The sequence below is a fragment of the Gallinula chloropus genome, assembly GCF_964237585.1.
Source record: "Gallinula chloropus genome assembly, chromosome: 10".
Taxonomy (NCBI): domain Eukaryota; kingdom Metazoa; phylum Chordata; class Aves; order Gruiformes; family Rallidae; genus Gallinula; species Gallinula chloropus.
In genome coordinates this window covers 13513708-13538505 of record NC_140095.1, presented here as the reverse complement: position 1 = coordinate 13538505, position 24798 = coordinate 13513708, and the positions used below count along the sequence as shown (strand labels likewise).

At 50.9% G+C, this 24798-nt stretch overlaps 1 protein-coding gene across 1 annotated transcript; it reads right to left on the bottom strand.

Annotated features, from left to right (window-relative positions):
• Window positions 1-9294: 9294 nt before the first annotated feature.
• On the bottom strand, window positions 9295-10458 carry LOC311195168 (neuropeptide Y receptor type 2-like; the record flags this gene model as incomplete). Its single annotated transcript, XM_084268524.1, has 1 exon — window positions 9295-10458. One exon carries the CDS (start codon window positions 10456-10458, stop codon window positions 9295-9297), a length of 1164 nt encoding a protein of 387 aa, XP_084124650.1.
• Window positions 10459-24798: the final 14340 nt, after the last annotated feature.

Here is a 24798-nt window from a genome sequence, read left to right as displayed (position 1 = left end):
AAACAACTGTGTTGGTATTTGTTTTGAATAGTTCTTGTCCAAACAACTCAGAAATGCTTATGAGCAGTGGAGCAAAGCCTGGAGACGTCCTTCAGTCAATACACTCCACATTGAGCAGCACACGCTGCTGAAGAATTCCAGGCACTGTCACCAGTAACAGCCCTCCCACCCCAGGATTCACAAATCATTACTTGTTGTGAGTCTGTAATAAATATTTACCCCCGAGAATTCAGAAGTTGCTTTTCTCTGAGTGTTTAACAGCACTTCCAAGGGAGGTCTGCCTCCTTCATACCCAACTGATGGAAACACAATCATTGGAGATGTGTTCAATTATAATGCTTTTCACTGCAGTAGCACCATCCAGCTGGCATACACGACGTGTTTCACAAGGCATGCTGCACTTGCCCTGTTTCACACAAGAGGAAAGCAAGGCTCAGTAGTTTCAGATCAGCTTGTCTAAGGTTTAACAAAGGTGGAAGATAAAACTAGCTGGAAAGATGTTTACTTTCTCCCCACAATGCAAGTGATGTTCTTTGAGGTGAAGTGGAAGAAGTAGCAGTTAAAGGTCCCCTGCACAGGGGATAGCGGGACAGTGAGAAGTCAGTGTTGGTGGTCTGCTGGCAGAGCTGTTTGCACAGACACCGTAATGGGGATGGGGACTGCAAGCACTTCCAGCAGTGCCACTGATCCAAGAGCAGGGATCCAACCACAGCGTGAAGGTTCCCTGGGCCTGTTTGTAGCTGGAGAAGGATAAGGAGGTGATTGCTGTGATCACAGCAGGGACAAGGAGTGCAGAAAGCTGCCAGGCAGCACGAGGAATAATCCTGAGGTTGACTCAGAGGGACACACTTGCAAGGCAGCAGGTTTTGTGGGAAAAGCAAGTCAGGACATGGTGTCTGTGGCATCTATCACTTGTGTCCCTGCGTCCTAGGGAACAGGGCCACATGCACAGTCATGCGATGGATGGACCCAGGGCTGCACACACAAGCCAAACTTTTGCACCCAGAAAGTGCAAAACTCCCTGTTACTGATGCAGCTTGTAGGGAAACTTCTGCCTCACTGTTGTTTTCACCTGCGAGGGCTCGAATAACACTGCAACATGCTGCTGCCTTTACCCATGTAGAAGCAGCCGTTGATGAGTCAGAACATGGAAATAGCTCTGCTGACAGCGAAACAAAGACCCTGGTCTCCTGCCATAGTGTAGAGGCAGTCACCGTGTTTGGGAAAGAGCAGCACCCCATTATGCATTCCAGTATCCAGGGGGATTGCTCAGGGAACCTAATGTGTCTGCAGAACCTTCCTACCTCCTTCAGTCCTGTTGTTTACCCACAAAACTGCTGGCTGTTGAACACAGAAAGTCCAGAGGAGAGCAGCAAGAACAGAGGTACAGCAAATGAGCCCGGTGAGGAAGGACAGAAAAAAATGACTCAATTTAGTCTGGAGGGGGTGGAAGAGATGCACGATAAAACCCTTTAAATATGTAAAGGTGCTGTATAGAATGTAATAAACTATTATCTGTGTCTGCCAGGAGACAAGAAGTAATAGATTGTAGCGAGGGAGATTTATTGGTTAGACACTGGGAAGGGCTCAGAATAGACTGTGCAGGGAGTGGATGAAATCTCCATCACAGGAGCCTGTGAACAGGAGCCTGAGACACCCTGCGATCAGGAGTGGTTTAGCCAGAGGAGTTCCAGCTCCTGATCTTTTCTTACACTATTCTTATAGCATATATATGATTAAAATATCCTAGAACATCTTGCTGCTGTCCGGGAAGTACTTTAATAGCTGCATTTCAGAGAGAGGAGTTCTTGCCAGGCTGTTCTAGCTGCTTGGGTTGCAGTGAGATTAGCTCCTGTCCTTTTAATAACATAATTACCAAAAACGTGATTCCAAACAAACTATTGGGTATTAACGACCCAGCTCTCAGTGGTTTCACATGAAGCTGATTGGAATTTCACACACAAAACTGCAGTGCCAGGCAGCCCAATGAGCCCAACGCTTCAGCAAGATGTCTTTGCCACCGTAGCAATCTCGTGTTATTGCACTCCTTGAAGCAACAGGCGATTCCAATCAGTCCTTGCCATGCTCGTTTTGCTATCTGAGCTTCGCTTAATTGGGTACTGCAGGGTTGTCTCGGAGGGTTGAGGTCTGCACTTTGAAACCACCAGATTCCGGTAGCTAACCAAGGAAAGAGAAATGGGATTTCATGTAGCAAAGTTGTCAGTAACAAAACAGGACCAAAAATGCTGAACCACTGCATAAATGCATTAGCTGGAGTCCACTTAGCCAGCCAGCTGCTGAGTTCTACCTTGGGTTTTAGCTCCCAGCAACTGCAGCCCTGAATTGTTGTTTTAATATTTGTGTTTGAGTCCCTGCCTGAAGTCAGCTGCCACTGCAGAAAGCAAGTGAAATTTTACTCTGGTCTCAGTGCCCAGGTTTCCTATCACTGTGTCTACACTCACCAAGCCCTCAGGTTTGACTGCCCCCTCCCTGGTTTTCACATGCAGATCTCTTGCTGATTCCTCCTTTGAAGGTTTTTTGGGTTTGGTGCTCAAATCTTGGCTGACAGGAGTGCAACCGTGCTGAGCGCTGATTGCAGCTGGCAGGTGGATTAGAGCACATTGAGGTGGCTGTGAAATGCCTCTGCAAGAGAGAATCGGCAGAACGACAGATTATTTCAACATGAAGAGCCCAGAAAACTGATGCAGACAGTCACACTGAGGAGACAAGCTGGGGAGCATGCAGACATAAAGCACTACGAGCCCCAGGAGATCTTCCCAGCTCAAAGTTTGGGGGGATCTGCTGCCAGCTCCCTTCCTCCTCACCTAAGCTGGCTGATTTCTCTGAGGTGCAGGATGTTCTCAAGTTCCTGTAGAATATGTGGGAGTGACAGTTGCCAAGTAACAAAAACCCATCACTCTTTTCCTGAAATGCACAATTCCTCATTTTTCTGTTTCATAGAAGGGACAGATGAGGCTGTGATTTAGGACACCAATCTGGGATCAGGATCACTTGGACTTCTGTCTCACCCCTGGATAAAGCTATCGGATACGCAGCTCAAGGTGAGGTAGGGATCTGGCTGCCCTTGTTCCTCTCAGCTTCAGAAACAACACCGGGGGTGCATTTCATGATTCACTGAACTGACTCGGTGACCAGTCTAATGAGGTTTCATTAAGAATCCAGCCATGCTGCAGCCAGGGACTGGCAGCCTGACATTTATCAAGAGGTGTCCTTCCCCCACGTGTACTTCCAAGTCCTCATATGGCTGCTCTCAAGCTAGGTTGGAACAAAGCTTCTTCATGGGAATTATGAGCAAAATTCAGCCCTTTGTGATATTTCTAGAACTAGAGGAGGTCCACAGAAGAGCAAATAAAATGATCAGGGATGAAGAAGATGCCTTGGGGAAGCATGTGGCTTGAGCTGAGAGCAGAAAGCTGGAGAAGGATGATAGCATCAAAATGTACAAAATGAAGAAGGCACTGGGTGGGCGCTGGTTCATCTGCTCCCACAGCAGTGGAACCAGAGAGCATTTGCAGAAACTAGTAGGGGACTGATTTTAACAGATAAAAGAAAGTACTTTTTTACACTGTGGGGAGTGGGAAATTCTGGAACTGGCTGTCACAGAAGGCTGCAGAAGTAGACAGAATTATCCAGAAAGGGAGAAATTCCCAACCAAGAGGTCTAGAAATGGATAATAAATGGTCCCTTCAGGGATCTCACCTCTAATGTCTCTAACACAGCAGCTGTGGCTGCTGCTAGGTTATGAGAGGAATGGACCACAAACGTGGCCAAGCAAGCAACCTTTTCCTAAACAGCATCTTTTACTGCCTCGAGCTAAGACAGGATTCTGCACTGATGGATCCAGGTTTGCTGTTACTTCTTACTCATCTCTGTTTTGATAGAGGCTCTGTTCTTCCCGCACTGTGGCAGAGTTCACTCTGCTTTTGATGTTATTCATCTTGATCCCAACAGAGCCAACAATCTCCCCCATGTTTCACAGACAACCATATTTACCTCATAATTTCATCCAGGGGCATATCCTCTCCTTAATACCTTGAAATCTCATTCTGTGACCTGTTTTCTTTCTTCCTTCCACACCGCAGCGAGGAGAAGCACCTTGTAGCTGAGCTGCCCGTGCATCCTGGAGACAAATGGTGTCTGAAAGTTCGTGACACATTAGCAGAGTGACACAGTGACAACTCCATGCTTATGCACCTCAATAAGCTAGTTATAAACAAAAGGGTTTCTCCTCTAATGTTCACAGTCTTTGCTACCACACTGGAGAGGGCTGAACTAATGAAGATCTCCTCCTGTGAGCTCCATGAGGCCTCCGCACTATTTCTTCCGTACTCATTACACTGAGCAGAACATAGACCAGAAAAAGCATTTTTTTGCTGGCTATAAATCATGAGTGACACTCAGGTATTGCTATTAGCAGCAGAAAAATGCTCTCCTCCCACAACCTCGTTCAGCCCCATATTCATACAACACTTGGGCGAAGGGTGCTGGGGTGTCTGGATAGAAAATTAAATAGAGGTTGTGTTGTCTGAAGATAAATTGGTACCTCCCTTGGTGTGTGTGAATGACTTTGTCTTTTTCTGATTTGTCTTTTAACTTACAAAACACTGAGACTAGAGATAACGATGAGCTTTAAAAACCTAGCCTTCTTCCCCTCCCAGGCCCTCCTAAACAAATCCCTGCTCTGAAATGAGCTCAAAGAGAAGATAAATGTTCTGGCAGTAATATGCAATATTATTTTTGGCACTTGAAGAATCTCAAGCTAGATAAGAGAGAACTGAAAGGAAGACAAAGCTCTGCTTTTTCAAATGCAAGGGGGCCAAATTCTGCTCACCCATACGAACCCAGAATCCTTTCTTTTTTTTTTTTTTCTGGATTATTGCAGTAATTCCTGATTTTCACCAAGTTCCCTGATCCTGGGGCCTTATTTAAAGCACAGCACGTTCAGAGACCCTGGTGAAATCACACAAGAGCAGAGCAGAAAGACAAAGGCGTGCAAAGGAAGCGCCAACCCCACTGCTCCTGCCCAAACAAAGGCTAATTTGGCTTCAGACCATGTTAGCTATAACAGTGGTGAGATTACACCTGATATCAAGGGAAACACTGAGCTGCCCGTGACCTTCTTCAGCAGAACATCACTCCGGCTCCTCTCGTATTAGCATATGTTGGAGGAACTGCCTCTTTCCTGGTCTAGCATGTATTTCCCTGCAGAGCCTTTATGAAAAGCTCAGGGCAGTGTTCCTGCCGATACATTTGTGGGCACGTTGAATAAAACATGTGCGTGTGCTTCGCTTGGGCTGCCCTGGGTAATGGAAGAGAGCACATGTCACCGCAGGGCAGGGAGCCACGAGGGGATGGACCCGGCCTTTGTAGGAGCAGGATGAAGCTCAGCCATACTCAGGAGTGTGTCATATCTTTAATCTAACAGAGCCCTGAGCGAAGGACCCGACTCACCCCACGTTGATCTCGATGCTGGCTGTATATATTGCCTCAAGACAAGGAAAAGTAAAAAGCCCGAGCCTTCACTTAGCTTGTTACAGATGTATATGCTTTGGACTCCAATCAGGAAGGGATTTTTAGAGCAAAATAAGTGTTTTAGAGGCAGAATGTCTAGAGACAGAGAGCCTCCTGTATGCAGAGCACAGTCTTTGCCATTTCAGTGGGCTCTGTCAAAGTTGGAAGCTTGGTAAGAGACTCTGGGACTCAAGAGCTCTTAGAGCAGCCTATAATGGGGCACAACAGTTATTGAAGCTGCTGGTTTTAGATGATGCTGTCACACGTCAGCTGTTCTTGCATTTGTCTGGCATGTGAGTAATGGTTTGCATGGGATGGTTAGAGGCATCCCCACCTGTGGTGTCTGTTCAAAGTTAATCATCTGTTAGGGGTCACTTGGCAATTAAGAGCTGTTCAGTGGTACTTTTTATAATACAAGATTTGTATGATGTGACCAGAAAGAGTGTCCTAGCATGAGAAATAGGGTGTTTCTCATCGAGTTCAGAACCTCCCTCCTAAAAGCTGTGAAATATCCTCAGGCCAGTTGACTGAAGCAGCACTTTGAGAAGGATGTCAGCAAGAATCAGGAAGAGCCCTGCAGGAAATCGGTTTGGTCACCAGAAACACCACTGTCCTCCAGACAAGCTTTGATGAACCCTTGTTCATTTTCATTTTTGTCACTGTGTTTCTAACTCTGTATTGGAACCCTTTATCCCTGTCAGCTGCTGTGCCACTGACACGAGCCATTCCTCCCCATGGCAGTAACACCAGGACCAGCTCTGCAGAGAGGAGCCCAGCTTGGCAGATGTTCACTGATGCACCTTTGGCAAGGAGCTGGCAGTGGGAAGATGCCTTCGACTCCAAGAATATCTGTAACTACGAAAGGATCTGCCCTTGACACCAATAGAGCAGGGTCACCCCTGTCCTGAGCTCTAAATAGTTCAGAAACTTAAAATGCTTCTGGTCTTCAGTTTCATGGAACTGATCTTGGCAGTAAAGCCATCCTAATATATGTGAGCCTTCATCTTCAGCAGATCTCTCATGGAAACAAATCAATTCCTGTCTTCTGTGCAGTCATGACAGCCTATAACATACTGTTTATTTGCCCAAATCATCCTTCAGTAAGAAGGCTTTCTTCCTCACTCTCCACCTTCTCTCATTCTGCTTGGCAGTGGGCACAAGGAACACTTGCCCTCGATGGAGGCATCACAGTTTTCCATAGGGACATGTGTACACAACTGAGAGCTGATTTCGCTGCCAGCAGTAGATGTGGAAGGCTGTAACTTTTTCCAATAGCAAGGAAAAAGCAGGAAGCCTGCAGGCAGTAAAGCTGCACAAGTGTATTAAATAAAGCAAACAGAACTTTGCTGTTAAACTTCAAGTAAATAGTTTCTCTTTCTCAGTTTGCTCCAGCATTAAAAAACCAGCCCTCTGCCCTATAAATGCCATTGCCAGAATTCATTTGTGAGGATCTGGCATCTATTTATTTATTTATCCATATTTAGTTTAAAAGTCTGGTCTCAAAATTAAACAGTCATTCATAATGTCATTATCTGCCTTGCTCCGAAGTCAGATACCGTCTGTGGTGTCACAGGACAGAACCTTTGGCAAGGCCCCTCGAAGAGCAATTTAGCTCCTCATCCATCTCAGCTGGCAGCGTGATTGGCTTCCAAGCTTGCATTGCTGAATGTGTTGTTTTACTCTGACATATATTATTGAGTGTTAAATCACTTTCTGAAGTGTTTATTGGTAATAGTTGAATTCTTTCCACTTATTTAAGCTGCTTTTGAAACATAAACATTTCCTTGTATCTTGGAGTTTGATGGAAACACAGGGAGAGCTCCTTGGGAGGATGGATTAGAGGAATGACCAGTTCATTAGGTAGGGACAGAATTTACCAGTGCTGTGGAGGAGAATATCCTCCTCTTTCCAAGGATCAAACAGCAAACTTCTACCATCACTCCATGGCACTTCCTATCTTCACATGGGGAAGGTTTACCTGTGTCTTGGTTCTCTCATTATGTCTTGGCCTATCAGGAAGCAGGTGTCCCTTTTACTGGAACATCAATGACTTCCTGACAGGATCTTCACTGAACCTGAAGCTCCCTGAAATGAAAAACGTGCTGTGATCTGCAGGATCAGGTGCTGGGGAGGAAATTAGGCATCAGCACACCCATGTCCCCCAGTGTGGAGTGTGGTCCTTGGCCCCTGCCTGCCAGTAATGTCTCTGGGGAAGGAACCTGAGGCCACCCTCTTGTACCTATTCAGGAAAATGAAGCAGGACATCACAGGACAGAAATAAGCAGATTAAAACCTAGTGTGGCAGTGAGAAGTTGAGCTGGAGAACAAAGACCAGAGGCAGGTCAAGCTGGGGAGGAGGCAGGAGAGATGGATTTTCAAATAAGTCCTTTGACAGTTCATCCCTTGAGGACTCCAGATGTGACAGACCAAGCAGCCTGATCCAGCTCTTGTCCTTGCTGCAGTGAAGGCCTACAAATCAAAGTTCTTCTTTTCTTTTTATCTCTAATGAGGAGGTCTGTTGAGTCTCTTTCCTGCATCTGGGAGTTACTTTCCAATCTGATGAACACTGACTTTTAGAGACGACACCAGTGACGAGCTGCTGAGATCACAGTAGCAATCAAGCCTCCTTTGATGGTAGAGCTAAAAATATGCTCCCCAGCTGACACAGCCTTAGGGAGGAGAACATAGAGTTTGGTTTGAAAGAATACATTTTCCTTTGTCTCCAGGTCTTCTTCTGCCAGAGGACACCACATCTGTGACAACCATGCAAGCAGGCCACATCTGCCTTCTGAACTGAAGGATCCATGTACAGACCCCATACCACCTCCAACCCCAGAGAGAGTAGAGTTTTAAAGCCCTCTGAGTGCCTTGGGGAATGGTGGTGTCAGCAGTTTTGCCTCTCTGGTCATGATGGTCAAGTTTTGCTTCTCTGGTCAAGGTATTGCATGGCAGGAGCCACATCTTGGGGTCCAGAGGAGATCACACCTTTGCCAAACCCCTAGGTTCAGTTTCAGTCCTCTTGATCAGCTGCCCCAGCTCCTTCCTTTCCTATCTGCATCTCTGCCTGCCCTCCTCTTTGCTAAATCCAGGGCACTGGCTCACAAACCCCCTTACTAATGAGTCTCCAAAGCCTTACTTTGGCACTTGTAAAGGAAACTGTGGTAGTGTCACTGCCACCTCCTGGACTTTGAGGACCAGAGCTCATCCCATGGTTTGCAAATGAAGATTCATGCAAGAGGTCATGGATTGCCCAGCCTTAACCTGCGCCAGCTCGCTCCCTTCCCAGCCCTGCAGAGTGGTGACACTAACAGCCCGTGTCTGCAGGAGTGTAGGTCTCTCTCCCCTTGGAGGCATTAGCTAAAGATGGATCATTAAGGGTTTAGTGTAGGAGACATCCAGGTGAACAGGCATACACAAGAAAGGTTCTGCATTTGTAATGTGCAATGTGTCAGGAGGGAAGGGTTGAGCAACCCCCATTGGCAAATGGAGATGGCAGGAAAGGAGTATTTTCCTGGCCAAATGAAAGCCTCCTCTGTGCCTGGGATTGTTTTGTGCTTCTGTGTGTATAACTTGAGCGCAGAGAAAAGACAACATCGTTTGGTCAGACAGAAATACACCAGATTTATTGTTTTGAGAGATACAGGGCAGTATTTCTACATGGCTGTGGTGGCTATAATGTTTTGGCAACACAGTGTCCTGCCAGAGAAAGGCATTCACCCAAGAAGGTCTCTGGGCTCAGTCCTGCAGGAGGATGTCCCATCTCTAAACCTCTGTGGGCAGCGGTCCACTGCCAGGAGTCTGTTTGATGCTGCCATTTAGGGTGTTGGCCCTGAAGATGTATGACCTCCCTCTAACCGAGCCTTCGGTGTGGATGCTCTCTGGCTTGTTCTGGCAACGGAAGAACATGAGGAAGCCGTTCCGGTAGTTCTTGTTCATCCATCCGTAGAGCAGGGGGTTGACAAATGTAGAGCACATGGCCCCGACGTGGAAGACGCTGTACAGGAGTTTGTACTCGTGGAAGATAAGAACCAGATCAAGATCAATGGCAAGCTGGAATATGTGGAAGGGGAGCCAACAGACTGCGAATACCACGACTACAATCACCAGCATTTTGGTTGTCTTCCTCCTCCGGCACTGGTTTTCATTCCTAGAGGTGGGGCTGACATGGTTCTTCAGCTTGAACCAGATCCTGGTATAGGCATAACAAATAATGGCGAGAGGAAAGACATACTGCAGGAGGAGCATGGACAGGCTGTAGATAGTGGCATCTCTGTTATTACCAGAAGGCCATTTCTCTGAGCAGACAGCCATTTTGAGGTTGATGGATGGGATTTCCTCATACCGGTACTCTCTGAAGATGGCCAGAGGACCTGCTAGGACAGCTGCTGCGAGCCACATGACAGCTATGATGGTGAAGCTGAGCCTCTTGGAAATCCTGCTGTCCAGGTGGAAAACAATACACCGGTACCTATCCAGGGCAATCACAGTTAGGGTGAGAGTGGACACATGGACACTCAGAGCTTGAGCATAAGGGACCAGATGACAAAGAACAGCTCCAAACTTCCACTCGTCCAGCAGCGTGTACACTAGGGTGAAGGGCAGACAGAGTGTGTCCACCATCAGATCTGCCAGGGCCAGGTTAGCTATGAAGAAGTTGGTGACGGTCCTCATGGTCTTGTACTTCACTATGATGTAGATGACCAAGGAGTTGCCAATGAATCCGAGCAGAATGATGAGGGAGTAGGCAGCAATTAGAACAACCTGGACCCCCAGGATCTTGGTGCTGTCCATCATAATGCTGTGGGACCCAGAGAGATCCTGGCTAGGAGTGACAAAGTCCTTAGTGTGCCAGCCCTGTGGCAGCTTCTCCTCTAATGCTGTCTTCTCCACGGTGAGGGTGCTGTTTGTTCCCTCCAGCGGTCCCATGCCTGGCCTGAGACTTTCCTTCAGGAGGAGGAGGAGGAGGTCTGGAACACAGACACAGCAGAAATGAGAGCACAGGAGACAGCAGAGCATCGGCAAGAACAGAGGCTCATGTCCCACATGGCAGGACCCAGGCCAGGGACACCATACTGTGCTTCCTCTGAGGATGGAGCAGGTGACTCTTATAAGATCTTTGAGTCTAGATTATGATTATGTTGATACAGAAAACCATGCATTAAGATTTCACAGAATCACTGAACATTTGGAGGTGGAAGGGACTTCAAAAGATCATCTAGTCCAAACCCCCTGCCAGAGCAGGATCACCCAGACTAAATCACACAGGAACACATCCAGGTGGGTTTGAATGTCTCCAGAGAAGGAGACTCCACAGCCTCTCTGGGCAGCCTGTCCCAGGGCTCTGTCACCCTCACAGGGAAAAAGTTTCTCCTTATATTCACATAGAACTTCCTCTGCTCCAGCTGCACCAGCTGCCCCTTGTCCTGTCGCTGGCATCCCTGAGAAGAGCCTGGCTCCATCCTCCTGACTCTCACCCTTTACATATTTATAAACATTAATAAGGTCACCCCTCAGTCTCCTCCAGGCTAAAGATGCCCAGCTCCCTCAGCCTCTCCTCATAAGGAAGGTGTTCCACTCCCTTCAGCATCTTGGTGTCCCTGTGCTGGGCTCTTTCAAAGAGTTCTGTGTCCTTCTTGATCTGAGGGGCCCAGAACTGGACACAATGTTCCAGGTGTGGTCTCCATCTGCAGAGGGTGTAGGTGATTAGAAATAATAGGTCAGGTTGTGTAGTAAATTCTGTATTACTGAAGTGATGAGAAATCAGCAGCTGTGCTGTAAATTCTGCGTTACGCTACTTGCAGACGGTGCTACAGTGACCCTGCTTGTGGAAAACCCGTGCCCTTCCAGTGAGAAATTCATTCTGTGCTGTGATAATCAAGATATCCTGTTAAGGAAATAAAGCTTTAATCCTGACCGTGATTTAGTGCCGTGGCCCTGCTGCCAAGGGTCCCTAAGGAGCCTGTGGTGGCGACACCCAGGCATCCGCTGGCTTTGCGGAGGAGGGAGCTCCCGCAGGGATGTGCCATGTGCAGGGGGCAAACCAGCTGGAGCTGTGAACAAGCCTCCTGCAGAGCTGTTGCTGAGCGTCCGGGCACAAAGAAGCCCGAGAGCCAAAGCCCCCCGCGTCAGCGAGCATCCTGCCACCTCTGTGTGAAGATGGCTCAGGCCTCTGTGGCTTTGGGAGCCGGGAGCCCGGCTGAGGAGCCAGACCTGACTCAGCCGGGAACCGGTGACTGGCGTTTGGTGCCGCTGTAGCGGCAGAGTGTTGTCACAGCAGGGTTTTCATTCAGCCTAAACACGGCAGGAGTTCCAGCTCTGTTCCTGGCTCCCTCTCAGCCTCCGCGTCTCAGCATTGCTGCTGGGGTGTGTGGAGAGGGGTGGACATGGCCCTTCTGACCCCAGAGCTGTGTCCAGGGCCACTACTGCCACTGAAAATGAGCAAAACCCATCACTCTGCCCAAACAGCATGGTCTGCAGAGTGCCAGGTTCTTTCTGGCCTGTGAAGAGGAGATAAAGCCAGGCCACCAAGGGAGGGATGCACAAGGGTTAAATAAAGCTGGGAATTAGAGGCAGCTGCTGGGAATGTTCTCAACCTCCCTGAGCAGCGAATTGCTCTGGGTTTGTACCACTGGGACGGGAGCACTGCTGGCTGGGTGCTGGTGGGCTTCCTGCAGCTCCATGTCCCTCAGGATGAACGTTAAGGACAGCCTGTCCTTGGGAAGGGAGCCTGCTTTCTGGGCAGAGCACCTGTATTTCAGCTAGTTCCTTAAACAAATAGCATAAAATAATGGTGGCAAGATGTGAAAGGTGGCAGCAGTCACACTGTGATGCGTAACAAATGGCTGTTTGTTCTTTCACTGCTCCTCAGAGCAAGGGACGTGACTCCCCCTTGGGAGCTGCTCCCAGGAATCTTCTCTGGGAAGCTGCAAACCCAGGTCCCTGTGGAGGCCCAGCAAAAGAGCTGTCTGCGATGGCCCGCCCCTGCCTGCACACTTGCTTTCTCGTGCCCTCTCCCTGTCCTTTGGCTTGCCTCACTTGTTTAGCTCTGCAGCTGATTAATGCCAGTGATTCCTGTAAATGAAGTTGTTGGGCTCAGGCACTGTGATAATGGGGAACGTGCAGCCACCGCTGAGAGGGCAGGAAGGTGGCTTTACGCAGGAGGGAAAAGTGGGTGGACTTGCTGGGCGGAGGGTTTGCTTAAGGGTGATCTCAGACCTCCACGACATGACTGGCCCCAGCCCTGGAAAGGTAACCCCACAGACAAAAGGGGAGCCCCAAATTCTAAGGCAGGAGTGAGGAGCTCAAAGCCACCCTGCACAGCCAGTGCAGTAGGAAACAGAGCAGGGGAGCAGACAGGACCCCAGGAAGGTGCCACAGCCACTTTGATGGAGCCTGACCCACACACGGCAGCAGCCCAGCCACGAGCATCCCCTCCAACACCCTGTGCTGCTGCTGGCCCCAAAGCAAACCTTCCAGCTGGAAGAGCAAGGTCTGTGAAGGAAACAGAGCAAGGGTTGGGCACACTTCAGGGGCTGTGCTTTCCCTGCTTGCTCTCTGCCTGGGATTTTATACCATTATCACTTGGTATCCCTTTTCCCGTGGCTTGCCTATCCCATTTATCTTTGGTACCCAAGTCTTGGCATGACACCAGCAGACACTCACGTCCCTTTTTCTCCATCTCACCCACCAACTGGCTGCCAGTTCCATGTTCACATCTCAGGCTATTTCCTTGCACTGGAGACTGGCAGCTACCCACCATCTGAGAGGAGCCAGGAACATCATGATTATTGGAGCTGTTTCGCTTCCTAACAAAATGGCCTTAATGGAGTTATTATTTGATTTGGTTTGCTTTGTTGTTTTTTTTTTCCAAAGGGGGACTATTAAAAATCAATTAAGGCATTTTAATTAAGAGACAAAATGGTCATAATAAATGTTCCCACTCCGGGGGCTGCTTGGAGGTCACAGGGATGCTGCTAGGAATGGACCAAGCTCTGTTCCAGCAACTAATGGAAGTGCTGGCATATGTGTAGGCTGCTGCCAGGCACATGCTCCTGTGCCCAGTGAGCCTGCCAGGCTAGATGGAAAAATCCTTGGAGCTGAGAGCTGACTGCTTTAGGGAGAACAAAATAGCAGGGCAGACCAGGAGGAGGCAGAAATACTACCTCTGTGCTGGGCTGCCATGATGAGATGCAGAAATAGGGCATTGCCTGGATCCTGCTCTTGGCCTCTCCTACTGCTGAGGTTCAGCCTGAGGCAGGGCTGGGACCCAGGGGTGGCTCCCGAAGGATGCAGAGAGCCGTGCACTGTGCCCTGTGCCAGCAGGTTGCAGCCTTTGGGAAGGGAAGAGAGGAGGGAGAAGCAGAGTGAAGCTGCGAAACCTCAGCCCTTTGCTGAGCAAACAGCTGTCAGTGGCTGTGAGGGACAGTGACCACCGTGACAACTCCAAACCCCATTCCTACAGAGGGCCTGGACTAGATCCCCTGGGACTCAGATGCGTCTCTGCTTCCTGGGGACACCCCGTCTCCCTCCGTGTCCCTGCCACAGGCCCAGGCACACATCCAGCCTGGTTCAAATCTGTCAGGGCACATCCAGGCCTGGAAGAGCCATCTGCAAAGCATGTCAGGGTTCAGGAAGCAGGGCTGGAGGGGTGGGTAGAGGGATGGAGAAAACAGAGCTTGTTCATTAAATTTCCTTTATTTTTTGTCCCAAGTGGTGAGCTGGGGGTCGCTGCAGCGCACAGGCACACAGTATGGGGACAAGGGGTGCCAGAAAAGGACCAAGACTGCTCAGAGCACACCCAGGAATTATGATCCTATCATGGTTATCATCAACTTGGAAGGAGGGGGAGCAGAGGGATTTGGGCCAGCCTCTGCTCTCTGCTCCAAATGTGGCTAGCCACAGCCACAGTCTCTCTCTGCTGCAGCGCTGGAGCATGAGAGCCAAGACTGATGGATATTTTCATGGCTTGGCTCACTGATTTATCCCATGCTGTGCCCTTCCTCCAAAGCAGCTCAACTCCATGAAACCCCTTCATCTCCAGCATCCCCCAGTCCCAAATCTGGCAGTAGTCAGGTGACTGTGGCAAAGAGGTCTGAGACCATCCTTCATCCCCAGAACCCGGCTGTCACCATGGGACAAGCCACCTTCTACCATCTTTATGTTTCCCTACAGCACTGGAGAGGCCTCAGTGTTCAGCCCTGCAGCCCACAGCACAGCACTTTAGAGTGGAGAACACAATAAACTGAGATAGGGAGGTTAACCAGCTGCCAGAGGCCACGCAGCACATCCAGAGCAGGTCTGGGAATGGAGCCCAAGTTTGCAAACTCCAGCCCCCTGTGCTCACCACCAGAGAGGCCAGGGCTCTGCACCTCTCAGGATAAAACCTGAGCAGAGATTTCAGAAGCAGCGTGAAAAAGCAAAATGTGAGGGATGGAAGCTGGGGAGGAGGAGGGGGGTGTTGCATTCTCTGTGTGATAAGCTGGTTTCAGGGCAAACAGCAGCTCTGGGATGATTTCCTGAAGAAAAAAGAGCAGGCAGAAATTGTCCCAGGTGCTTCCATCTCCAGTGAAGGGTTAACTGCCCCGCTGTGAAGTTTGGCAGAAGCAAAGACCCTCTGACCTGCCCAGCCTTGTAAACTCCCCTTCCAGACCAGGCCCATTGGGGAAGAAACCTAATGGCATCAGACACACACTGCCAGCCCTGCACTTGGTCACAGAGCTGCTCCCCAGAGGACTCCAGGATAGAATTAGCACCGGGGGGCAAAGTGTAAGAAGGAGGAGATAGACCAGAGATTCCTCACGCTTCCTCACTGTAAAACTGTCTAGGCTGGAGCCACAAAGGACTCTGAAGGGGACGGAGGAAGGAGGATACCTCAAGCGCTCAGCTCAGGACAGGGGGAAAAAGCAGGTGATGTGAAGAGACCTGTTTGGCAGGGACACATGCTTTGTCCTGGGAATTTCTCCTATGGAAAACTGGGGGGGAACAGTGCAGGGCCCTCTGCCCCACGGGACATGCCATGGGAGCAGAGCAGCGCTGCCTGGGAGACAGGGCTTAGCAGGTGATGCTGCGATGGAGCCACGCTGTTTGTCGGGGCTGCAGAAGGGAAGAGGCAGTCTGGTTAACCTGGGGAGTCTGCTGCCTCCTGAAATGTAGGGAGTCTGGTGTGACACAAGGGAGGGGAGAGAAATAACAACCCCACTAATGGAACAACCATGGAGCAAACCCAGTATCCTGCTTTGGGACAGAGCAGAAACTCCGTGGGTGAAATGCAGGCTACAGCAGGACTGTAAGAGGCTCTCTCTGCCCAACAATTGACATGCAATGAGTGCAGAAAGCAAGCAAACACCAATTTTCCTCCAGCAGTCCCCTATCTGCCTTTGCATCTCAGGCTTTGAGGTCACTGATCTCTGGCAGCCAGTCGAGTGGCATCAACGTGCGCAGTCCCGGCACCGAGGAGCTGCAGGGAGGTTTGTACCAAGTCACGAGGAGGCAGATTGGGGGAGAGATCAGGATTTCTCAGACAGACGTGCACCTTAACTCCACACCTGCAGCATCCTGCTCCGGAGCTGTACGTGCCTGGTTGCTGCAGCCCCCAGGAGCAACCTGCTCTCCTGACTGCTCTCACTTAGCATCCTGCTTCCCAGACTCCCTGCTTGGGGACCGTTCCAAACTCTGCCAGTATTTCAGGTTCACTTTCTCTCTAGTCCAGCTCTCAGGGCTGTCAGTCCCCAAATTCAGTTTCCCAGAGATGCTTGGACCTTTTTTTTTAGCTTGAGCCCTGTGGCACGGCCAAGACCTGTCCCCATCTCAGCCCTGCCACTCAGACAAGCCCTCCCCAACCCACCTGCAAAGGCCAGAGCGTCCTTCTCCTTCAGGAACCGGCTGCTCACCTCGAGTTATCCTCTCATTGCTGGCCAGGACGGAGCGCTTTGTCCTCTCCACTCTCCGGGAATCAACCTGTGGCAAAGGGGTGATAAGCACTTTTCCGTAACTGTCCTGGGAAAAGCGAGGGAGCCAGGAGAGGATCTGGGCTGCTGGAGGTCGCTTCGTGGCCAGGGGTGGCTTTGGTACCCCACCCCGAGCATCCGGAGAGCACCCTGCCTCAGGGTGACTGACAGCCCCCGTCTCACAAAGCTGGATGCTGTGTTAGCTCCTGAATGAGAGAAAGGCAGGGAGCGTGTGTTTAACAAACAGAAATGGAAAGGGGGAGGGAGCCTGCTGCTGCTGTTTATACAGTGTTCAGCCACTGAGGGGCTTCTTGCATCGAGGAGAGAGAAGCTTTTCCACCACATCCAGTTCGCTCTCCAGGGAGCAGCTGTGGGAGCTGGAGGTCTGCAGGCTCCTCATCCGTGCCACTGACCCGGGCAAGCATCCATCTGCCCTCACTCCGCAGCATCTGCTCACGCTTTCAACTCCTTTGGGGCTGGCACGGTCTTGCCCAGGGGTGAATGTGTCATGTCCCCCCTGTAGCAAGGGGTCTGCAGGTCCTGAAGCTCAGCAGAGCCTTCATGGACCCCCTGCAGCTGCTGCTGTGGGACAGGCCTTCAAGTACTCCCGGGATGCAAACAAAAGTGATGGTGAGAAGTTTTAGCCACTTGGCAATGACTCGGTCTGTTCCAGAGCCAGATTCAGTGTGGTGCTTGGAACCCAAGTGAGTTTCTATTTTAGGGTGCTCAGCACTGCCCACACATCTGGAGAGAGAGGGAAAGGCACACAAGCAGCAGCCTCATGTCCACATCTGCAGAATCCAAGCTCGTGGGAGCCCAGGAAAGCACCCTGTGGGCAGCACAGGGAAGGAGGAGAAGCACAGCTCCCTACCTGGCCAGAAGTTTTGCCTTCAAAGAGAAGTTAGGTGTGTTCCCACCGTAAGGTTCCCACCACAGGCAACGAGTGAGTTTGCAACTCACCTGGGCTAGGGGATGCTCTGAGAGGCTGGGGAGGGGGACGCTTCCCCTTGGTTTCAACTATCTACAGCTAGAAGTTTATCAGAGGAGTCTTGCACTTCATCCCCACAACGAGGGGACTTCAGTTTCCTTCTCTTTGTGGGAATGGAAACATTTTGTGCTGCAAAAGCCATGGTACACCAGGAAAAGAAACTTCTCCAATGGCTTGGCAAGAAAAGGAGACCGAGAATGTTCCTGCAGTAAGTCACACAGCAAGTGGCACCTGAACCCAAGACTCAGACAAGGGTCCTCATGGGTCCCATCCTTCCCCTTCCTCTCCCCATTTCCCTGTCTGGAAGGAAAGGGCTCGGCACACCGGCGCTGACAGCCAGGCAAATCCAACAGCTGCACTGGCTGGGTTTTCATGGGAGTTTTGTGTCTTCTCTGCCTTCGTTTTCCCTGAGGCTGTTGATTTAGCTGTTCTGGAAAGCTAAGAATGGAGGAGAGGAGGACAAGACAAACCTGCTCAGAAGGGGCTGTTGCTGTTGCCCAGCTGTCCGCAGGGAGAGGCAAAGAGCAGCTAATGGGAAGTGCACGCTATTCCCTGTGTTCCTGCTGGATGGACACATCTCCCCAGGGTCCTCAGCAGTGGATGGTTGATTTCTGCTGGAGAGATTTTTTCCTCCTTTCTCTTCTAGGCTAAGACTTTTCTTGCCCATTCCCCAGATTCTTTTGCTTCAGCTCCTCACTGTCTTTTCCCCAAGCTGGAATAAGGTGCCTTGGGAAAAGGCGTTGATTGACAGGAGGGAAACTTGCTGCTGCCTGAAGCTGTGAACCTCCATCAGGACCATGGGGTGAATTCCAAGGATTTTTGGCACGTGGTGTTTGCTGGATGACAGCAAATCTAAACTCTTAAATCATGGATTAGTCGGCATAAATCCCCAAGACTGGCCTCTCCCACGATTTCAGGGTGCACCACAACCTGTGATGCTCCCAGACATCAGCTCGCCTCTTCGACCGGATAACGGAGCTGAGGAGCCCTTGTGTGCTTGGCAGAACAGAGCCTGGGAAGACAGAGCTGCCCACGGTCCGTGGTGACGTGCACGTGGTCACGAATCAGCCCCACAACCGATCCTCCTGTGACACAGAGCAGCGCAGCCAGGGGAGGTCGAGCTCTCGGTGCTCCTGGTGTGTCAGCCCAGCTGGCAGCGACCAAGCCGAGGTTTGGCCCCCCGGCTCCCTCCACGCTCCCCAGCTCTCTCCCCAGGAGCTGGGCTCTTCTCACGGCACCGCAGAAGCAGGCTGCCTGCCAGCCTGCCTAATTTCACCCAGCTACAACGTAATTACTGCCAGCAGCGACTGCATGCGGCGTGGCCCCAGTGCTGCCCCGTCTCCAGCTCCTCGGCAGCTTAGGGACACCTTAGCCATGCCAGAGCCCCTCTCCCTCTCGGTGGGTCAGGAGGACCAGGCTGTCTGTGGCAGCCTGAACAGCGAGGTGCAAAAGACCTCCTGAGGCAGCTAACAGATCCCAAAGCAGCTGTAGGGCTTCCCAGCCTCACCCAGCAACTGTGCCCTCACATAAGAGAGTCGGGAAGTACAAAGATGGTCCCTTGGACTGTGCTGGGGTGTGAAGTCTCACAGCCCTGAGCAGTGGTGCCAGGACCCTCAAGCCCTGGGGTGTTTGCACACACAGGCTGGGTACATGCAAAAACACCTGCATGGGTGTCCCAGGAGCATGGTGTCCTCTCAGCCACCACGGGATCATTGGAAGCATCTCTGCAGCCCGAAAGCCCTTCCCAGTGACTGGGCTTTGATTAGGTAAAAGCGACTCTGCCCACCGGCTCTAAGGAGAATCCGACAATGGGTTTAACACTCCAGGGAGCAAACATGATGTAAAAAACAAAAAAAGGATGAGAAATGGGGCAGAGGAGAGGGCTGCCTTTTCATCAGCCCATAATCTGCTCAGCCTCAGAGAGCAGGCAGGTCCTCGGCCTGCACACCTTGCAGCTGCAAGCCACGCTCTGCAGCTCAACTTCTGTCATAAAAGAAAGGCATTATTATCTGATCTCTCCCTGGGAGAAATCGCTAAGAAATCTGTTACCAAGGCTTCCAGATGCTCCAGTTCATCCTGCTTCATCTGGAGCAGCAGCACTGACAGACTTTAAAAAAAAAAATAATGCAGCTTTTAATTTTTTTTTTTCAAACATCTGTTTAATTCCACCTACATGTAACCAAAATATTTCCACTGCTCCTTCCTGCAGTGTCAAGCCTGTGTTTTGCTGAGCAGCCTCAGGAGCGTCAGCGTGTTGTGGTAACACAAAAAGCCCCTTTTCCATTTGAGCCCCGGAGTTCATGGATTTGGGAGTCTGATGCATTTGGGAGCTAAATTAGCCACAAAGCTGCTCAGAGGTGGGAGAGAGGATAGAAAGCTGTCTGCAACCCTCTCTGAATTTGAAAGCAGGATCTCATTTCGTAACTGCTTTTTTGTCCCTGGATGAACATTTCTGGAATTAGTGAAGGAACAGAGATAGCACTGGGGATAAGGGTTTGCTGAAATACCTGAGTGATCTGATACTGCAGTGATGGGCATGGGAGGAGCAGGAGGAGAGAAGAGTGTGTGTGGTGGCCTTGGGACTGCTGCAGCTCTGTGCTCCTTCTGAAGATGGGGACAGCGAGTGTGTCTTCAGGATGAGGATCAGTGAGCCGGGAAAGAGGAGATGGTATGGAAAGGGATTAATGGGGTTTGTGTCCTACCAAAGGACCAAAGCTCCTGGCAGAGCTGGGAGCAGACAGGGTCAGGGCTCTACTTGGTCGAACCCAGGGGGCTCGTGTGATTGAGTTCATGAATGCTGAGGAGGGTTTACCCCTTCCATCCCACCCCTGGATCTCCCTCTGACGGGGCAGAAGGACTCGGAGCAGCTCTGCAGGGTTCCTCCAGGCAGACGCCAGCCCAGAACTGGCCCCTGCATTTAGCTGCCGTTTCTGCAAGTCACGGCACTCAAAAGCTTTGCTAATTTATTAGAGGGTTGTTGCTTGTTGTTTGTGTACCGAGCCAGCTAGAAAACAGCTTCTGCAGAAGAGGATAATTGCAGTCAGATAAGCTCTTCAGAGCCGGGATTGCAAAAATACAACACATTGTACACCAGCAGTTGTCCGGGTAAACTAGAAAGCTGGCTGAGTGTTTGGGTAGGAGCAGCTTCCCGGCCTGTCACAGGCTCCCTCCTGACTTTGGGCAAATCACTTGATGTGTCTCAATTCCCTGTAAGTAAAAATAAGTGATGAAAATGCTTCGTTCCAGCACACACAGGGGCTGCATGCACTGCAGGGACTGGGTGCTTGGCTGTGCAGTGGTGGCAGCCCTGCTAGGACAGCTGAGGGATGACAGCTTTGTCCCATGGGATTTCTTTCTGGGTGGCCCATCTCACTTAGGCAGCAGGTTCTGGGTCTGGCTCTCCCAGGCTGGAGACTCCTGCTTCACGATGAAGTTATGAATGCCACAAACCCACAATGCAGTTATAAATCTGTGGTCAGTCCATCACTGCCAGGGTGACAAACAGGGCTGTAAGTGTTGGGATGTGGCAGGGAGAGCAGGCAGAGCCCAGCCTAAGCTCTACCTAAGCCTCAGGACTGAAAGCAATGCACATACCTGGGGAAAATCGAGGGCAGGGTGTGTTTTCTATGGGTACCAGGTTTCCAGGAGCTGAGATTCGATGCTCAATACCCCCATAGAGGCAGCAGGATCATGTTTGCTGCTTCACTACCATATTTTCTAGTGCTGTGGGGACATTATCTGTCAGCAAGGAGCATCTTATGTGTGCCATGCTTGGGTCGGCAGTGCCAGGCTGGCAGCTCTTCACACCAGGGCTGGAGGGTCAGATCCACTCCTGATACAGACCAGGGATTTTGCTGGGAATCCGTTTGGCTCCGTGGTCCCCAGAAATGTGACACCGAGTGACACTGGGAGATAGGTATGACACCGAGCCCCCCCAGGAGAAGGAGCAGCATCCCAAGGGTACGAGCAGAGCTCACGCAAACCGAGGCAGCACAAAGCCTTATAAAGGCAGTGCTCTGGGTTTGTCCTTTCAGCTCTCCCAGGCAATGAAAAGGATGGCTCGCAACCCTAATTAACTGGAACATGCTAATACCACTGAGTTTCCCTGGCCAGCAGATTTGGCACGAGGCATGTGGGACACTTTCCAAACAACTGCTCGGGGCAGCGCGTGCCTGCGATTTATTATTCCGTGAGCAGTGTTTCCTCTCTGCCTCCTCTGAAATGCTCAGACCAGACACATGAGGGAGGTGAGCCTGGAGCCTGCAAATACACTTCAAAAGCCATTTCACGCTGTAGAGAGAAGAGACTTAACTTCTCCCCAGGCTCTAAAGGTATTTAAGGCACCAGGGGAAACACGGCTTTGCACAGCACTACCTCTGCAAGTGCTCAGGGCTTCCAAATGCTACAGCATGAGGTGCTCAGCTTCCCACTGGGAAAAACCATGCTCCTTTGGGGTGACATTCGCTCTGGACAGAAGATGTGCAGCCTCTCACAACACCCTTGGTTGGGAACCAGAGCACCGTGTGTCGTTGTTTTACAGAGTGGAGTAGAGGAGCACAGCCAGTGCTGGCAGCCAGAGCAAGGGGAAAGGTGGCAGGGGCCCTGGCGCCATGTCTCCGGGGTGGGTTGTTCCCTGTTTTGACAGCTGTCCTGGTCAAGGCAGTGCCTCAGCTTATTCCTCTGCAAAAGGAGGGGGAAGGAGCCTGCCAGGCTCCTATTACAAATAAATCAGTCTGTGAACTTTGAATGGGGAGCAAAGAGCAGGGCTCTGAAAACGATCAATTCATCCCCACGGTAAGACCATCGCTCTTGGTGTTTACTGTGCTGTCAAAACCAGAGGCAGAAAACGCAGCCTCCCAAAAACCACCGCCTGCCCCCAGCCTCAGCTGCAGCCTGGGTGTCTCCTGCGGTGGTCCTGGCCCCAGGGCTATTCGGGATGGTTCTGGCACAGGGCTTGGGTGACAGTGAGTTGCCCGGCCAAGTGCTGCTGGAGCCTTGCTGGTACAGGCACCAGGAACGGGCCACATGATCCGTGCGCTATTCCCAGGACCACAGTGGTTTGACCACCCATCCTTTCCTCCTCCTTGGGACTAAAGGACTCCTCCTCCCATACTCCCCCTCCCCATCAACAGCAGCATGCCCGTGCATCCCTCCTCCTCACTGGCCTGCCCCTCATCCTCAGCACTGCTGCGGCCATCGGCTGCGTGGCCAGGCCCAGCACGGTGTGCTCACAGAGGGCACATTGCTCCCTACCCACTGCATCTTCTGCAAACATTCGTTGTTATGGTGACAGCTCCAGAAGGACAATTTTTCCTAAGGACCTTCTTGATTTTTTAACAAAGATATAACCACTTTAATTATTTTCCTTAAAAGAGATGGTTATCTCACTGAATGGCCACCAAACATCTTTCATTTTGTTTCCAGCAACCGCTTTGGTAACGCTCAGGCTCTGGCTTTCACTGCGTGGCAGTTAGAAAATGGAAGGGAGAAAGGTAGAGTCAAGATGCTTCTAAATGTCCCCGGAGGGTCCCTCCAGGCTGAGGTGGCTGAGCTGCTGGTGGTGATGAGTTTCTCCAAAGCCAGTAATATTTTGGAGCACATCTGCATCTTTCTCGGGTAGCAAAGCCCACGGAAAACAGCAACGGGGAGCATTTCTGCCCAATGACCCGTGCTTTGCAGGAAATGCTGCACTCAGAGATCCTGTTTTCCTTGCAGAAACATCCCTTGGCTTTTGAAGGCTGCCTGATGGTAAATGAATTATCTCTGAATGGGCTGGAGGTTTGCACATGTGACATTTGGGGGTGCTGCAAAGAACTGGGCTCTGTGGCTATCTTTAATGCAAGTAATAAATGTAGCAAACAGCCTCAGACTGGCCAGGGGAAGGCAGTGTGGGGACGTGATGTGGCCACAGGGCTGGATTTCATGGCTGCTGTGTCCTCACCATGGAAAACAGATGATAACCCACAACAGACTCAAGTACCTTGAGAGGTCAAGCCTGTCCAACCCAGCGTGAGCTCATGGAGACCTTTCCCACACCCCTGCTGTAGGGAGCTGAGGTCAGAAACCTAAAAATAAAGAATAAATCCACAAGCTTCAGGCCCTGCAGAGGCAGCTCAACAGGTCTGTGAATGCTTGGCAGCCTCACCACGAACCAGGCACCCGAGTGCAGGAGAAGAGCATTAATGGGGCATCCTTCACCCAAGGACCAGGTAATGGGTTTTGGGAAACCAAAGCATGACCCATCATGGGGAAGGCTGAGAGGACAAAGCTGTGTTGCCAAGCCCTGTGTTGCGTGTGGAATATCAGAAGGGTGTCATGAATAGCTCAGAATAAACAGGCAAACAAGCAGCAGCCAGAAATGTTAATATTTGCAGAGATCTCCTGGGTTTGGCGCCTGGGTGTGGGGAGCTGAAGGACGCTGCTGGAATGCAAATGCGGATTCCTGGCTGCCCGAGGAGCGGCATGGGGAATCTCACAAGGCAGCAGCGTGTCAGGGTGCCTGGCGGGCTGGTCGTGATGGTTTACACGAGGAGTCCTGGGCAGGGAGATGGGGCTGAGAAGTCCAGCAGCCATATGAACCTGGTCCCTAGGAATTGAGCTACCTGAGCATCCTTGGAAAAAACCTACCCATGACTAAGCAGCATTTGTCCTCCTGTGCCTGTTCCAGGACCTGTTTGCTACACACCGTCACCCATGGGCTGTGGGTTAAACCCTCCCACAGCCCCAGTGCCCCATGAGCCATGCAGCACCCAAGGGCTCAGAAGCGCCCCAGTCCCACGGTGCAAACTCCCTCCTTCCACATCATAGGAGATGGAATTGTCCATGCTGATGCTGATTACTTGACCTGGGTCCTTTCATGGCGTGGTTGGGATGGTTTGAACCTGCTCAACACCTCTCACCATCTCCATCAGGCTCTTATCTGGACCATGGTTGCCAGTTCATGGGAGTACTTGGGGCCAGACAGATGCCTTCAGAGCACAAGGCTCTAGCCTTAGCAAAACAGTGGTGTCATTTGGGCCTGGGAAGAAAATATTGGCAAATAATGGCCTACCCTTTGGTCACCCTCCTCCTCTAGCTATTTATCCAAAGATATCATATCTCAGTGCATTGCTTCATTTCCTGCTCATTTTTCTAACCAAGGCCTTTAAATCATGTCCCTGCAGCTGAGGTCACAGAGGGATGCATAATATTCGTTAACAGTGACACAGCTGTTACCTTGATTCACCTCATCCCTTCATCTCTCACTTTTTTCTCTCTGCTTGCCACTTTCCCTTTCCATTCCTTCTTCCTTCCTGGTCTCAGCACAGGAGAGAGGTGGCAGGAGCCCAACCA